The sequence below is a fragment of the Geospiza fortis genome, unplaced genomic scaffold (genome assembly GCF_000277835.1).
Source record: "Geospiza fortis unplaced genomic scaffold, GeoFor_1.0 scaffold104, whole genome shotgun sequence".
Classification (NCBI taxonomy): domain Eukaryota; kingdom Metazoa; phylum Chordata; class Aves; order Passeriformes; family Thraupidae; genus Geospiza; species Geospiza fortis.
Genome location: NW_005054325.1, coordinates 3,656,306 through 3,674,287, shown reverse-complemented (window position 1 = coordinate 3,674,287; position 17,982 = coordinate 3,656,306). Strand labels below are relative to the sequence as shown.

At 37.3% G+C, this 17,982-nt stretch overlaps 1 protein-coding gene across 2 annotated transcripts in view; it reads left to right on the top strand.

The window, feature by feature from the left end:
• Positions 1 to 17,982, top strand: part of CDKAL1 (CDK5 regulatory subunit associated protein 1 like 1) — a 376,797-nt gene that overhangs the window by 58,572 nt on the left and 300,243 nt on the right. For both annotated transcript variants that reach the window (XM_005420967.2, XM_031056967.1), the window contains exon 4: positions 6,456 to 6,540. In XM_005420967.2, coding sequence (XP_005421024.1) covers positions 6,456 to 6,540 — 85 coding nt within the window. The remainder of the gene's footprint in view (positions 1 to 6,455; positions 6,541 to 17,982) is intronic.

Here is a 17,982-nt window from a genome sequence, read left to right as displayed (position 1 = left end):
TAAAGCAAAGATCCAGGTCATGAACAGATTGAATGGACATCAAGTGATAGCTTAGTAGTTTGTCCTAGTAACTGCATGATACCCCCTAAACAGCTGAAAAGAGAGGTGTATGTGCTTCTTTTTTCAAAATGGATTTTCAAAGGTGACTGGAAATAAACCAATATTTTTTTAGAAAACTTTCAGTCCTGAAGGTAGGCATAAGTACATAAAATTGAATTATTTGTCTGTTGTACTGAAATGAGGAGAGGCAATGATTTAACATGTCATATTTTGAATCCAGTAGTGTATTACTGGATTTTAACTGGCTGGATCTTGTGTGTAAATGTGCTCAGTTCCTACTTATTTTGTGTGTTCAGTGGACAAGTCCCTGTGCACCTCTGTTTTGGTGCTGGACAGTGAGAAATATCCTTTGATAGCAGGCACAGCATCCTGATCTGGAAGGCTTTATAAAATCTGCTTATAGTCCAGCAGTAGCTGCTGTTGAGATGTCTGCCTGCTCAAGAAAATTTACTAAAAAGGCTCAATTTCTTAAAAACCAGAAAACCCAAGAAAGGTTACTTACACTATTAGCTCAGTAATGAAAATGTTAATGGAGAATAAAAATGGCAAATTTGCATATTTGTAGTTTAAATCAGGGCAAGAGGCATGGTGGGAGAATTATATTTTTCATGAAGGCTTGTCTGCATTACCTGATTTGATAAGCAGCCTGGCTTTCCTTTTGGAACTTTAAATAACATATATGCAGGGTGAACCAAATAGTTGTGTTTTCATTAATTGTGAATGAAGTAATTTGTTATGTCCAGAGTATCTCAGAAGTTTAATGAGAAAACAGAAGTCATGTTGCAATCAAGCTGATCCTTTTATATTTTACGTCCTGATAGTGTTGATAAGGCATGAGTGGGATTGTTTTGAAAGACATTTACAATCTGCAAAGTTGGTATTTTCAGCATGCCTTTGAGTGTTTTGTATCATTGGCAAATGCATGGTACGTCTTCAGAGGTGGGAGCTGATAACGTGTCCCTGAGATTCCAAACAAGTACCATCTGGAAACTCATAAGAACTTGTGGTTTTGATTTGTAGTTGCTGTCAGGGGTGCAGACACACGGAAAGAGCTTGTTTGCTTGGAATCTTTTCTGTAGGACAAGTTGCATGAAAGTTGATAGCTAACTATATCTGATACAATATTAAGAACTAGCAAATGGTAGCCAAGTAGTCTGTGTGCTGAGGAAAGGCACACAAATAAAATGCCAAACTTTTTCTTGTTGCTCTCAACCTTATTGAGCTTTTTTCTTCTTCCTAGCAATGCCTATTTTCTGCAAACAAATAACTAAACTCCCTGTCCCCAGAGGAAGATGTACCTTCCTCCTGCGCTGATAATTCACAGCATTTCTGAACTCATATTTATGAGGAGATTCTTTCCCAATACTTGTCGAGGTCTCTCAATGCCTGGTGGTCCAAGAAATCATTAAATTAACCAGCACCTAATTTCAGTAACCTAATTTAAATGACAGTGGGTTTCTGTGACACAGGGATGTCGAAAGAAAAGAATTAGTTTGGCAACTTTGTTCCAGTCAGGATGCTCCATGACTTCTGTAACTGGCTGTGAGGTGTCCTCATGCTTAGCTATTTGTGTCTTTTGGGGGCAGATGACTCCCATGGAGTACAGTTGCAGGCACACATTCCAGATACCTTGGATGTTACTGGATCCACTACATTTTATGCTACTCCAGAGCATGAAATGGCATCCAGGGTATCAAGGGAGGGAGCAGAGCTAGTTTGGAAAATACACAGGACAAAGTGTTTAATGGGGAGGTCCATAAATGGGAACAGAGGCTAGAATACAGCACGTGGACACAGGGAAACTGGAGGTATATTTGTTTTGTAAGAGAGTTAGAAGTAACAAAATCTGAAAAGGTGAGAAGGAAGACTTGCAGAGTGATTAGGAACAGGATAAGGACAGCTGGAGGGAAAGGCCCTGGAAGAGCCTTCAGCAATTATAGAGAAAGATCTGCTTTCAGATTGAACTTCTCAGATTGATGTACAGTATTTAGAAGTATGTCATAATAGTTATGAGTCATGTTTTTTTAGCAAACTGTGCTGAGCAAATCTGGTAGTGGTTTCAGTGCAGAGAGAGGAGTGATATGCTACAGTAAGGCTGTTCTTTTAGGGCTTCACTAGCTGTGTTTCTTCTAATTTTTTGTTTTGTAAGTGTTTTGATTTTCAAGGAGATGTGGTTTGGGGGGGCTTGGAAGAAAACAAAGTTTTGGAAAAAATTGAAAGAAGAAAGACTAAAAGTTTAGAGACCAGGCAAACCCAAGTCAGTTGTTTATTTTCAGCTGATAGTATGACTACAGTCTTAAGAAATTCTGCTGATTTATGATTTCTGAAATGATAACAAAACTGACACTGCTAGTTAGAAAATAATTGTAAATATTATTTTCCTCTGTAGGTATACTGATATAACAGACTCTTACCATTTTATTATCTTAGTATTGCATAATGCAGCCAATTCATGTTTTCCAGTTTCCCAATTAACTTAAGTGCTCAGAAGTTTCCATGACCTTTAGGTTCCTTTGTACTCTATGTTGTTTTTCAGAGAGTATGATAGACTTTGTGGTTTACTTCCAGTGTAGCATTTTTTTATGGAAAAGATGTCACAATGGAAGTAGACCATGCTTTTGAGTTGTGTTTTTGAGCATTTAACACAAAGCTGATTTGACATATCTTCCTTTTTTTCTTTCTAAAAATGTCTTATCAAAGAGGAAACTGTTTAAGTAGCTCATAAAAATAAACGTTGGCAGCAAAATAGCATAATGAAAAAGTATCATTAGCCTGAATATATTGCAAAAATAAATTGAAGAAGATCCCCATAGAGAAGATTGTTGCAGGATATATGCACCTATATCATATTCACTGCCATAACTGATGTTCACTGTACTTATGGTTCTTGCTTCAGTTTTGCCTGCTGGTCTCCATGACTTGCTGGAAAACCTTCTGTCAAGTTTAGATTGTCCTGTTCACTCAGATCTGTGTGAGCTCCCAAACACAGGCCTCTGTTCTTCACGAAATGTTGGAGGTTTCCCAAAAACCTTACCTATGAAGTTGGAGAAAGTGGCAGGTGGAGAGCTTCCAAGGAAGGGTGCATGGATGTCTTAGTGGGTGCAGCACCACATTCATGTGGTGCTTCCCATCCAAACCTAAACTCTTCATCTGTCTGCCTGGAGTATAAGCAGGTAATCCTCAGGGCTGTCTGCCCCTGCCCCTCTAGGCATGTGTTTAGAAGCCTGAGCTTATTTGTCAGAGCTGTTTGACTCTTTATTTGAGGACACTGCTGAACAGTAGCACCTACTCATGTCAGAACACTTATAGGTATATATATGCAAAAATATATATATAAATACACACATATACACATGCATATACCTATGCATGTATATATAGGTAGCCAGTTGCTCCAGTCTCCATGCCCTGAATAAAGGATTATTACCCTAGTGTTGCTTAATATTTAGTAATTATGAAGCCAGAAGATGTTGTTTATACATGCCAAGCCCAGTCTGCTCTTTTGGTCCATGTTTGTTTCCACACATCCATCAAGGCCTTGCAAAGCAAAATGTGACCGCTGACAAGTCATTTCCACGATGTTGCAAATGTTCACATCTTCCTGCAACCTGATACAAAGAGGCCCCGTTGGCAATTTTTTTTTCTTTTTAACTGAAATTTTATTGAAAAAATGCAGTAGACTGTGGTGAGTTTGCACCAGTGCATGGAATTATTTTAAGTATGAATAGGGCAGTAAAGTATGAAGAAAATTCAGCTGTCATTTTGAAGAGTTGCAATATGGACACTTAATAAATGAATATAACTCATGAGTGTGTGTCTATATGTTTATATATATGCATAATCAAAACTTGTATGTACATATATTCATATGAGAGATGAGAATTATTTAGAAAAAAAAAGATTTAAAAATAAAGGCAGAAATAGAACAACTGAATATGATAAAACACTACTGTTGCTGTAAGAGGAGGACAAACCTTAGCTGCACTTTTATGTTCCATAAATTATTTTTAGATATGTACATGAATGAGACTCCTTTTCGCAAAACTGCTCAGGAGATTTTATTCTGTAATAGCTTTTTATCTTCTGTTCTGCAGAGGCTGAAACCTGTTAAGGAATGAATTTATGTGTATTTGGGAGGCTTTTTTATATGTGTAATATTTATAAAGTGTTGCAGTTGTCGCTCAGTCAAGGAGTCAATATATTAATAACCTGGAAACCAACTACTCTATGAAATGAGTCCTGTTGGCTTAGTGTGTAAGGGCTTTCTAAACTTAAATGTGGTACTTTTTCCAAGATTGTTTTGAAGAGAGGGTTTGATTTTGTCTTTAGGGGAGAAGCATTGCCACAGTGCTGTCTCTTCCTGCACACCTGGAAACCATGGCACAAGGAGGGGCTGAGACCAAGCCCAGGACTGGTGTTCTCTGTCTCAAGGCATCTCTCCTCTGAATAAAGACATCTCTTGAAAATGGTTGTGCTTTACAGTGGTCAATGAGTGCTATTGCAAGTGTTTGTTAAATGTAATGTCTCATTTAAATGTTGGCCTCTTGCCATGTTGTGTGTGTGTGTGTGTCCCACCCCTAATTCTCAGGTGGGTGTGTTATGGGTGTGGGGCTGAATTTATAAACATTTTATGCTGCTGAAAAGAATAAGAAATACAACGGTTTGGCTGTGTGACTGGAAAACTGCTTTTAAAATGTGTTTGTTTTCATACTTGGTACATCTGACTAGGCCAAGAGATCACTCTTTTTCTGACATTGAAACTGTTTCTTTGCTTGTCTGTACATAATTCCTAATAAATTATTTTAACCTCAGATTATATTTCTAATAGTAAATGAGTCTGCTCATTAGTCTAAAAATGTAGTTTTCATGCGGAGAGGTTCTTTGTCTTGTTCAGTTTTTTTTTTTTGACTTCTATGTAGGCTGATAAGCTGAGTGCTCTTTCCCAACCTGACAGGGTCAGGTATTTGTTTTGTTTAAAGTAGCTAAAGGTCTGGATGTTGTTTAGGTGACTGCTCTGTGGTCTTTCCCTGTTGTGAAAGGAAGTTGTGTTTTAGCCAAATTAATCGTGTAATATTGGTCAACAATGATTAGAACCCCCCTGAATGATTTCCCTTATTTAGCATTAGTTGCATTTTATGTATTATTTTCAATTTACCTGTTTCATAGGTTCAATTTACTTGCTTCATAAGTGACTGATAATTAATTGTAAATGAAGTTTTCTTTGAAGAAAATGTCAATGAGACAGAAAGCTATTTCAATTTTAGCATTTTGTCATAAGTGTGTGTGCATGGAGGAAAAGTCATGCCTGTATGGATACATTCATGGTGGGTGCATGTATAAATATGCCTAAGTCATGGCAGACTTTCTCCTGCTTTAGCAGGACATCAGATCAAGTAAGGCATCCTAAAAATTATGTTTTACCTGTATTCATTGCTCACTGGCTTGTGTTATTTAAAGATACATCAGTCAATCCTTCACTGCTCCATGTACTGAATAGTAGTGAGTGACATAAATTTTGTTATCCAAACTGATACAAGCTATTCTGATGAATGCTAAAGCACTAAACTATTTGAGATAGATTATCTTTATTCTTTTGTTCAAAAAAGAAGCTCTGACTTCACAAGGATAATGACTATGCTACTAATTTTGTACTATAGGTCATGTTTTACAGGATTACACTTGATATATGTGCTTCTGCAGATAATTCTGGGATTCAGTTCTGTTAATGAATCAATAAGCTCTGAACATACAGAAAGGTTTGGATCCTGAAAAAATAGTATTCTTATCTGAATGGAGACAGATATTGGTTGCTTGAATATCTCTTGTCTGAAAATTGCTGAGCTATAATTATACCATAACTAAGAAATAACCAAAACTAGAAATATGTCTGTTTCTTTCCAAACCAGCTACATTCACTTTTCTCCTTGGTAGAGGTTTACATGTTATGAATTGTGATTTGTTTCTTTTGTAGTATTAATTCACAGTGGAGCTGAAGCAGGGATTTTGTTTTCTTAGTGAAACCTGCTTTTGTTGACCACTTAATCTTGCCTTTGTCTAGGCAAGACTTTTCTGGGAGTTGTGACCATTCTTTTTAACTTTGTTTTCCATGATGTGCAATCTAGTGGCATCTCAGCTGGTAAATGAGATAACAATTCATTCCTCATTGGCAAAAAAATTAAAAAGAAATTACAATGGAAATGCCTCTTTTTATTCTAAAATGCAAACCAAAGAAAAACAAAAACCCCCTTCCAAGAATGTAATTGAATATAAAGTAATCTTGCAAATAGCCAACTTATTATTAATTGCTCAGTTTGGGTTTTTTTTAATATTATATAAGTTAGGAGTTGACAGGTTAAATAATTCTTAACACACGTTTGTTTCTTTCTGTTTTGTAGATAACTCTGATGAAGCAGATTTATGGTTGCTGAACAGTTGTACAGTAAAAAATCCTGCTGAGGACCACTTCAGAAACTCAATCAAGTAAGTTGTTTCCTTACAAAGATTTTTATTTTTAACTATCAGTGAGTATTGCATGTCTTAAAGCTCTGTGTTTTCAATCTAGAAGTAATTTTGTGTTTTAGAGCAATAAATGAGTTTGTGTTACAATGGTGAATTCTCTAGAATGGATTTGTAAGGTAGAGTGAATTTTTAAAAAATGGCAATAACTTGCAAGTGATTATCACTACACTAATTTAGGGTAACTGTGGACCCATTTAGATAGGGACTTTTATATCGCTTTTCAAGACAATGTTGTAATAGTCTTCTGAAGAATTGACTGTGCTTTTAGTTTGATTTTTGCTTTTTAATATATGAAATGTTAGGTTGTTTCATTTTTCATCTACTTAAATATGGCCTAACTGGCACCTTCTTTTCAGTGGTGTGCAGCAATGGCCATAAATTAAATGACAAGAAGTGCCTTAACATGAGAAAGAAGTTCTTTATGTGGAGGGTGTCACAGCACTGGAACAGGCTGCCCAAGGGGGTCATGGAGTCTCCCCCTCTGGAGACATTCCAAAGCCACCTGGATGTGTCCCTGTGTCACCTGCTCTGGGTTACCCTGCCTTGGAAGGGGGTTGGACAAGATGATGTCCAGAAGTCCCTTCCAACCCTACCAATTCTGGGATTCTTTGTAAAGGGCATCTGGTATATACTTAAAACCAGCTATTTCACTGTGCATTTTCTTGAAAGATTAGCTGATTAGCTTACAGTAGAAGTCTTGTGAAGAATGCTTTATTACTCAGTACCATTCCATTGATGTCAAACAAAATGACACGGCAGTGATTTTGCCTCCAATTTCTGCAGAAGTGTAATTATGGTGAGAGTAACTAGAAAACCTGTACACATACAGCTGTCACTGCCCAGTATAAAGAAATACTGTGGTGTGTGTCTGGTAGATTTTACCTTTGGTAAACAATTTTGGCTATTTGTGCAGCCATTTGTTTTGTGTGGTGCACTGGGATGGACTGGCTGTTGAAATCCATTTTGGTTAGAAACACATAGTTCTTGGGAATGGAAAGAGGAGAGAGAAGCTGGATATAAGCTGCCTGCTTGCAATGCTGGAGTTACTAACAGGCTCTCAGGGATGTAACCTGGAACAGAAACCACTTGCCTACTGTAGATGGCACAGCAGAAATTTCCTCCATTCCTGAGAGTGCTTTACTTTCTAGCTGCTGGTGTTGCACTTGGTGACCAGAATGGCTTAGGCCTTTTCTTCTCTGTTGCCAAAAAAATAAACAAAAACCCCCAACAAAAAAAGCAAACTCTTCCCAGAATACTTCCAGCAGTTAGTGTGTGTTGGCCAACAGAACTGATGACAAGATACTTTCCAGCTCAGTTGTGGCCATCCTTCTATTTTACTAATCCTGTGCCAGAAATGATGTGGTATGGTGTGTGTCCCAGCCAGGAGAATAGAGTTGGTTAAGAAAGAGGGCCTAACTGAAAGCAAATGACCAAAAATATTTCTTTGAAGAACATGTTTCTGTTGTTGCTCTGTTCATGAACCTGATGTTATTTGTAGCCTGGATTTATTCTTTTTTATCCTTACATCTCCCTAAACTTATTCTTTTCCTGTAGCATTCATGCTCTAATCTCAGATCCTGGCAGTTCCCAGCCATGGAGAATGACATCTTCTGTAGTTGTTTCTGATTTTTCATAAGGTGCACTAAACACAAGGGAAGCACATTGTCTCTCTAAAGAACACAACTTCTCCCAAATAGTTCTTAATTTTTTATAGCAAAAATGCAATGCATGAAGTTTGGGTGATAGAAAATGAACTGCCATTATATCCTGTCACAGCAGCTTATTGGTAACTATGGAAATCTTTGTTTTTCTCAATTGGCTAACAAAATAAACATGTAGCATGTGTGTGTGTATGTTGTCAAAGCAAACATGCTTGGAGCAGAAAAATTAATACCCAACCCTGTAAAATTCTTCTTTAAAAAAAAATCAGCCTGAAAGTGTTACATTGTATTATGCATGTTATTGAGAAAAGTATTTATTTATTCTCTGTCCACTGCAATAGTTCCTACATTGCTTGCATATATGACTTTAAAATGCACTGATTCAAACCAGTGGTAGTGTGTTCCCACTGGTGGTTAAAGAATGGCTGTGAAAAGCTGATCCCTCACTAATAACATGGGCCAAAGAATGTGCCAGAACCCAACACGTTCTGTAGGTACAACCTTTTTTTGGTCTGATTTTCTTCTAAAAAAGGAGCAAAACCACTCCCAGACACTGAACCTTTGCAGATGTGTATACAGCTGATACAAGAGGACTGACAGTATAATATTTATGCTTGTTTTTTTTTTTCTTATCACTCTTAGGAATAGTCTCCTGTTCTTCAGTATCAATAAAGTTGAACTTGCTGAACCAGAGTAATGGTATGGAGGGCAAAGAGTTGTTTAAAAACATTAGCTTATGCATGGAAATTGAGAGAGTTTCCTGGGCAGGTTTTATTCTCAGTTGGTTAATCTTAAGATTCAAGTATAGTTAGGCAATAGCAGTAAAGAATTCCCACTATAATGAAGTGGGTGGAGTTAAAAAAAATAAAATTATTAAGGCTTATGTTTTGATTAGTGATGGATCTACCTCTTGTGCTTTAGTAGAGTAGTTGCTGGGCATTCCAGGAAATTAGCAGCTTTTGGAAAGTTCCATTTTTTGAAGTTAACTTTATTTTGCCTTAAAATGAAATAATACTTAAAAAATTATCTGTTTATTTAAAAATCAGTCACATTATATTTTGCTGATAATGTTTCAGTATGATATCTTTGTTTTGGACCTGATCATCTGTCAGTGTGACCAACTTGGATGAGTTAACTGTATATGTATATATGTGTTTTATAAACACACATATATAAATAACAAAACAATAACATATTATAAATATGTAACATAAATAACAAAAATAAGTAAAATATAATTAAATTTCTTCCAGAGAGATGTCACTATTTATTTGTTTTGGGGGATGTTGGTTAGTTTTTTTGTGGTTCATTTATGTGCTTCTGCTTATTGTGTTTGTGTTTTTTTTGGTTTGTTTGGTTGGTTTCTTTCTCATTTGCAGAAGGTTATCAGGTAACATTTTCTGCTATCATTTATTTTAGTCAAAAGTAGTTTTCTTAAATCTTAGCTGTCGGTAATAGCAAGAATAAACATTCAAGAAGTTACTAACCCTAACTTGTATAAACCACAGTAAATCTGGTAAGACTGATGAAGAGAATTAAGCCCAAGAGTGTGTGCTAGAGGAGCTTGCTTCCTTTAAAAAATTTTTATTTTATTTTTCTCTTCAGTTTCATGCTCCATTAATTTCCATGTGCTCTGATACTCTTTTCTTGACTGTTACATCTCAAATACATAACCCAGTTTTCCTGATGCCCTCTGAAGATTCAGAAACTCTTGAGTGTTTCTAGCTAGCTGTCTTTTCCCTTGCTTAATCCTTTCCTAAGTGCTGGTATAAGTTACTCATGTGTTTGGGGACTTTGGCTTGTCCTTAAGGAGTTCTCCTGCAGGTTGAAGTATTTTGGAGAGGAATTTGGTGGCTCACTTATCAAAACAGCCAGAATGATGTTGTCTGGCAGGAAGGATGTGTGGCTACGCTGTTGAGGTGTCCATGGCTTGTCTCATGCTATAGAATAAGCCTGACTACTATAAATAATCATCTTTGTTACTCTATACAATGAACAGCATTAACACACATTCTCTGATATATTTGTTGCTACATTCACTTTAAGGCATGCTCCAGTGTGTGTTCAGCCCTTTTCTTTCTGATAGCTATGAGTTGTGACAGAGATGCAAGAGCTTTTAGCACTGAAGTAGCACCATGTGGCTTCCAGTTCTGTCCTTGCTACAGTTTTCACCAATTCATGAATAAACACTGTGTGGGGGATCTCACTTTCATGCTAGAAGGAGCATCAAAACCCTTAGAATTTATGAAAGTGTTTGTTTAAGAGGACTGTGATTGTAGACATTGCAAGTTGTTTAAAGCTCTCAGTGGATTAAATTGAAGAGTAAAAGGCATGACTGCCTTTGGATGCTACTTTCTGTTAACCAAATGCAACTGTGTTGGTGTTAAGTACAGAAGGGGGTTATTTAAGAAATACAAAAGCTTGTTCAGAGATAAGAATAATTTTCTGCTGCTTGAAATCTTTGCAAATGAAAATAACCCTGGAAGAAGGTTTTTTGTTGTTTCATGTTTTCTTTTTCTCCAACATTTATGAATGTAATTTATATGATGCATTTTAAAATTGAGCAAAATGAAAAATTGCACACTATGCAGGGTTATCACTTTCTTTAATGCAGCATTAGTCCTTTTACTGTTCCTAATACATTTCCAGTGTAGAAGTAGATTATGATTTAGAGTTGTTTATACTGTTCATGCAATACAATCTAAGCTGTGATGTACTTCCAGGAGAGGAAACATAAGTATTTCAAAGCATTTTATTTTATACACCCTGTTAGCATGAGAAGATCGCTTCTCCCAGGTGGAAGTTTCTGAGCTGAGTGTCATGGCCTGGCTGTTTGTTGCATTTTACAGAAGCAGTGTGTTGCCGTGACTTGGGGTGTTTGTGTTGGAATACTTAAGGTACCAGGGCAGTACTGAGAATTGTAGGTAGGGGTACTGCTGTTCCCCAGTTGTATTGAAGAAATCTGAGGAAGGCCTGGATTCTCTGAAGTAAAAATGCCTGCAAAACAAACTTCATTGGGTGGGAGGAAGTTGGACACTCGATTTCTTTTTCCCCTAAGACTGTTGCCAATAATACTCCTTGCTCAGACTCTCTAAACTAGTCTAGATCATGTTGGTGAAAACCTTGCCTTTGCCAGGATGAAAAGCTCACACATCTACAGATTGGCAAAGTGCTTCTATTCAAGATTTATGCCATATTGACAGTGAGAGGAACTCCTTCCCCAGCCAATAGGAGTTACTTGGTTTTGAGGGAGGCTGTAAATCAATTAGCTAGAATTTAAAATCACATTTCTTTTCTAAGAACAACTTGAGGAGTTTGCGTGACTGCTTAAGTTGCTTCATAAAAACCTTGATTGGAATAGATTTAGGCACAACATTTTTATGATTACAGACGTAAGAAATCTATTAAGATCTCAGCAATCACACACCATTAACCAAAATTAAGTTTAAAATTATTTTTTACCTCATTCTGTTTTGTAAAGAAATAATTTTTTTAGGAAGTGCTCTAATCTTTGATGTAATGTGTACAAATTAATTATTTGAAAACACTGAAAATTTCTCTTATGTTCACGAGATTTTTTTTTTATCTTTTGTGTTTTCATGGCAAAAATTTCAAGATGGGTTTTCTACTTTAGCATTTGAGAGGGTTTTTTTGTACAGCCGTGCCCATCCATATTACAAAACAATGATTTTTTAAAATGTTCATTGTACTAGTTAACCTTTCTCAGCTTAAGCAATACCAGTTTCACATTTGTATATTTGGTCAAGCTTTACCAAGGAGCATAACTGACTCCAAATGCTCTATGGCTTCCAATGAGGCAGAAGGATTTTATAGGCTTAGAACAAAAATGTTGTTAAACTGAAGTCTTTATTTAAAACCGTACCAATCTAGTAAGTATTTTTTTCTTCTTTTTACACTTACTGAATATTGTCAACCATGCTTTTAGTGGCTTAAGCTGATGGAAGACATAGCTGTTGGTGAAGAATTCTGTGATTTAGATGATGTTTGTTAGTGGAAGATGTTTAGCTGCATTTGAGTGTGTTCTTTTTCTTTCACTCATGTCTGCCATAAAAAAGAATGTTAAAAGCTGGTTGACATGATGCTATAGAACGCAGAGAGAAAGCACACCATATAGAACTGAGTGCTTTCCATTGCATACTATTTAGAAGATAAAAGGATTATGGACTGCTTATGAATGAATGTGTTACATGGCCACATTTTGCAGAGATTTGCAAAAGCCTGGGTTATAAACTTGCATGCATTTTAGTTTAATATTTTAAAAGGTTTTAAAAAAAGTACAGGAACAGAACCTGTTAAAATCAACTTCTAAATGTGATTCTAGAAATCTTTTCTGTTCTGATAGGAACACATATGGGACTCAAGTATGACATGATATTGATGCTTTGAGATGTTACTGCAGTGCTGATTAAGCCACAGATGCCTCAGTGGGCTAATTAGCTTTGATATTCTTTATGTCTTGAGCCAGATCACTGGGGACAAATGTATGTTTGATTGCAATTTTATAGAAGAAAATATGGCCAGGACATGAGAGTTGGCCATGACAACAGAGTTGAAACTCTATTTCCTGACTTCATATATCTGTATTTGAACTTTTTGTTGAGGCTGTAGTTACAGGTCCCCAGCTATTTAGGCTCCAGCTTCACAGGCAGTGTTTACAGACATTGAAAATCAGTTAAGTTCATTGCTAAACATACAAGATACACTTTCCTTTGCAAACAAATGCAATCAACCATTACACTTCAGTGATGTGGGTAAACAAGGAAGACTTCTGATTTAAAAAGAATAGCTCTCCTGATAGTTCATGGACTTACGCTTTCACCTTTCTCCTTGTCAACCAAAAATGGGGACACAGGTATCATAGAACTGTAGAAGATCCAGAGCTGGAATGGACCCATAAGGATCATCGAGTCCTGTCCCTGCACAGGACACACCAAAAGTCACACCATGTGTCTGAGAGCTTTCTCCAAATGTTTCTTGAACTCTGCCAGGCTTGGTGCTGTGACTCCTTCCCTGGGGAGGCTGTGTGCCAGTGCCCAACCACCCTCTGAGTGAAGAACTTTTTACTAATATCCATCTCTAATTAAAAACCAGAACAGTTCTTCCCCCTCCTCTCAGACTTGGTCAAAATGTATAATTTTAGGAAACCTCTCCAGACAGAGTTAATGAAATTAGCAAAAGTAAGAATTGGGCTTTCCTACTGTTTCTCATCCTGTTCTGCCATATGCTTGCCTTGGGATGGGTGTTCTCTTGGGCTCTTAGTGCTGGTGACCCCCTCTTTGCCCAGACCAGGGACAGAGAGAGCAGAAACTGTCAGGCACTGTTTTGGGTCAGAAGTTTTGGGTTTGTTTTGTTGCTTAATCAAGGGCTTTAAAGAAGAGGTTCTTTGAGGGATTGGAGACATTTGAGCAAACTATGCTTGGTTTCCCATTATGGGCATGTACATAAAAAACTACGTTGAAATCTATTTGAAATGTCTTGCCTCTTAACAGGATGGGGACAGTGATTTTTTTGTGACCAAGTTCCTTCCTTGATTTAACTCACACTTCAGATTAGCGCCTTAACCTCTACTTAGTCCTTGCTGGATTGGAGGGTTTTCTGTTCACTGTTCAAAAAATAGGCTCCTAAATAAGCACTTTAAAAGTCTCATTTGGGTTGTGGTGTGCAAAAGAATAAAATCCACCACCGTGTGTGTGAATTTGAGGAATGTGAATGGAATCAGAATGTTAACAGTTTGTAAGTCAGCATGCCTTCAGGTGGAAAATGCCCCTGCGGAGTTTGCCAAAGCAGAGAGCTGGTGACAACTCATGAGGAGCTTGTGATTCAAACAGTGGTGAGATAGTGGGCAACTGCTGGAAACAGCAGCAGTCTGAGACATTGTAGTGTGTTTTTTTATTACCTCAAACAGTAGGCTGTATTTTCTTGTCCTTGGAACAATATTTATGACTTATCCAAGCAGACTGTGCCCAGTAGTGGACTATTGAAGCTGAACTTTGTGTTGCAATTAATTTGGGGATCTGCAGTCGGAATCCTTGCTGCTTCTGCCATGTGACATTCACCTCCCATCTGCTGAGGAATTTCTTGCTTCTTTCTCTTATTGAGAGGTAGCCAAATTACTTGCTCCAGCACTAAAAGGTGCAGGAGATACTAAGAGATTTTAGATTTGCCTCCAATAAGGAATAGCATTACTGAGAGAGGTTGTGGTATTAATTGATGTGCATTGGAATAACGTGGGACAGGATGAGGACAGAGCTCTGCTTGGGTTGGGTTGCTTGCATACAGAAAGTCCTAAGAGGTGAAAAAGAATGGAATATTTTACTGGCTTTGTTTGTTTTCCCCTTTCCCCTTGCTCTTTTGAGCTTTTAACTAGTAGACCAGAAAATATGAAGTACAGTAGAATGATGAAAGGGTGATTCAACAATACTAATTGTTAGCTGGTTTTTGAATGGGTTATATGAGCTTTACAGAATTAGTGTTTCACATATTATGTGTCCCCCTATCTTATCAGGTGTTTTGTTTTACCATTTCAGATAGATGAATTGAGCAGAAAAGGTTAATGATTTGAGTGCTGGAAGCAGGTGGTTGGTAGCTTTGACTATTTATCTAATTAGCTGCAGGTTGGCTGTTGTCCTATCAGGCCTGACTTTTCCTGGGGAGGAAGCATAGGAAAACATGCAAAAACTTGCTGTAGCAGGACTAATGCAAAAATCAAAGTTATTTAAACTTGTCCTTACTGACAAGTATGATTTTATTTGTTTTTGATTCAAAAGATTATCTACTAATTCTTTATGAGTGTTTGTCCTAAAGCAGTATGCTTGCTTGTTCAGGTAAGCTTGAGTGTCAAAAGCATTTTCTCTCATACTTTTGAAAGCATTTTTCTCATGGTTGTTAGATGCTAACCCACAAAGAGCAAAAATAATGTTGGTGATTTTTTTTCTTTTGTCTGTATTCAACAAAGCTCTTGGTTTTTTACGCTGAGTTTCATTGTAATTCCTGTGTCTGTTAAGGTTTTATTGTGGCATATTTAGTCAAGGCAATTTGGGATACTACCAGTGCAGCACAGCAGTTCACTTTTGGCATTGTACACCTCAGCTGCTGACTTGACCCTTGGTGCACCGCTCTTGGGAGGGACATGAGCATAGACAACTGTCCCTCTTGAATTTAATGTTTTATCCAAATTTTTTTCGTTTCTTGTAAAGTTTTCTTTTTAGCTTTCAATGAAAAAAAAAGGCACAGAAACACAGGCTAACACCAAGACACAGCTGACTGCAGAATTGTTTCATTCCAAGTATGTGCTTGAATTTGAAACTTTCCTAAGAGATAATGTCTGGTAACTACTTTTAACAGGATAAATAGTCAACTTTTTTCATGTATTGGTTTTACAGCTCCAAGCACAATGGAAACTGATATTTGTTAGTGGCTCCAGCTACCAACATAACACAAATACTCACCAAGAAATTTTATATGTGTTTACTCCAAGTAGGAAAAAAACTATTGTTTTGCTTGGGTCTATTATATTTTATTAGCATAACCTCAAGGGAAACTCAGTAGTGAAGAGGCAGAGGCTCTTTTTTACAAAAGTACAGTGTTAAATAAAATTGTCTAAAATACAGCAAAACTCATTGTAGAAGCAATCTGTGATTACCTCAGTCCAGTTGGGTAGCATGGATTTTTTTTTTCCTAAGTACTTCATATGTCTCCAGTTTTTATTTTGTCTCTCCCTGTGCTTTTTTAATGTAGCCCATTTCCATAATAGATGTCTAGTTTGTATGTTTTTCCTTGTACAGTCATTAAATAGGAACATTTACTTTGTGGAGCTGTCAAATTGATACCTGCAACTCCAAAAAATGAAAATGAGTGAAAAATGTTCTTTAAAGACAGAAAAGATATAATGATGAATAGATCCTAAATACAATGAAGAATTTTCTTTCACATTCTTTCAGAAAGGAAAACCATGTTTAATTAGAATCCTGAATCCAGATTATAAAACTTCTTCTCCAAGGAAAGCTGCAGGAAACGGGATTTTTACTTCAAATTGCTCTTAGCTTTAAATACTGCCTTTTAAATACATAATATCTGAGCTTGAAATTATTCTTTCAGGTATTTCTTTTTTTCATATTAGTAAAATACTGTTTTTCTTGCTATTAGTAGGAGCTCTCTTGTTTAGCCAGTGTTGGCCACATTTGCTAGCTTGGTAATGTGAACTGTGCTGGACTGAACCAGCAAAAAGATTTAAGCTGTTCAAAGGAAAAGACCAAAAATAGAAGGATTTTTGAAATGGATGAACTTTTACACAAGAAGTGGAAGTTGTGGTTCTTTTGCTTTTATACATATGAAATTTATGTGGCCTCTTTTGGTCCTATGACTTGTAATTGCATTTATAACCTGTAAATTTGACTGTTTATGTATACATGGATGCAAATACTCAAGCGTTATAGAAAACAGGTCAAATGTGGTTTTGCACAGGCTTTGTTTTGACCTTCCCTCTATGGCTCAGCAGAGTTGCTTTTAATTTAGTCCTGAACTAATATAAATGCAAGGTATGGTAAACTTGGAGCTTCAGGATGTGGTAACTGTAGGATTCACTATCACAGTATCACTGAATAGTCTGGGTTGGAAGGGACCTTTAAAGGTCACCTTGTCTGACCTTCTGCAATGAACAGGAACATCTTAATCTAGGTCAGAGTCCTGTCCAGCCTGGCCTTGAGTGTTTCCAGGGATGGAACATCCACCACCTCTCTAGACAACCTCTTTAGTATAAAACCATTACCCTGTGTCCTATTGCAACAGGTCCTATTACAGTGTCTGTCTCCATCTTTCCTATAAGCCCTTATTATGTATTGAAAGTGCTCCTTGGAGCCTTCTTCTCTCCAGGCTGAACAGCCCCAACTCTGTCAGCCTTTCCTCATAGGAGAAGCGCTCCAGACCTCTGATCATTTTTGTTGCCTTCTCTGAACTCGCTCCAAAAGGTCAGGGACCTCCCTGTGCTGGGACCCCAGAGCTGGATACAGCCCTGCAGTGGGGTGTCACCAGAGCAGAGGGGCAGAATCCCCTCCCTCAGCCTGCTGCCCACCCTGCTTTGGATGCAGCCCAGGACACAACTGGCTTTCTGAGCTGCAAGAGCGCATTGATGGCTGAAATTCAGTATTTCATCCCACAGTACCCTCAAATCCCTCTTGTCTTCCTCTCACTAGGCAAGGGATTATTTGCTTCACATTTGAAATACACTGGTTTGCAGTGTTAATGGCATAATGCAGTGTTAAAATATCTCTTGAGCAACATGTTTTTTAAGTCAACAGTTCACAGTTTTTACATCAAGCAGTGCATGCTCTTGGTTTTGTGGTTTCCATTTGTATTTCACAAAATACACCAGTTAAGCATGCTTGTTGCAAAATTTTTAAGTTAAGCTATTGTGAAATGCTGCTTAACATATTACAGTTATTGCAGGAAGGACATTTAATGAGAACAAGCCAGGTATTGCGCACTGTTGTTATGATTCTTTACTGATGCTGTGGTTGAGATGCAGTGAGCTGATCTTGAATTTCTTGTGACTATTGCTCAGAAACCACATGCTAAGATGACATTGTCATATTCTAAGAAAATGGTCAGGGGTATGTTTGGATTGAGGAGAATGGGCTGTAACTGACTTCCTCTAATGTCCTAAATGATATTGCTTACATAACGAGGTTTCCAGCTGGGAATCGCTGCTTGGTGCAGTATTTCC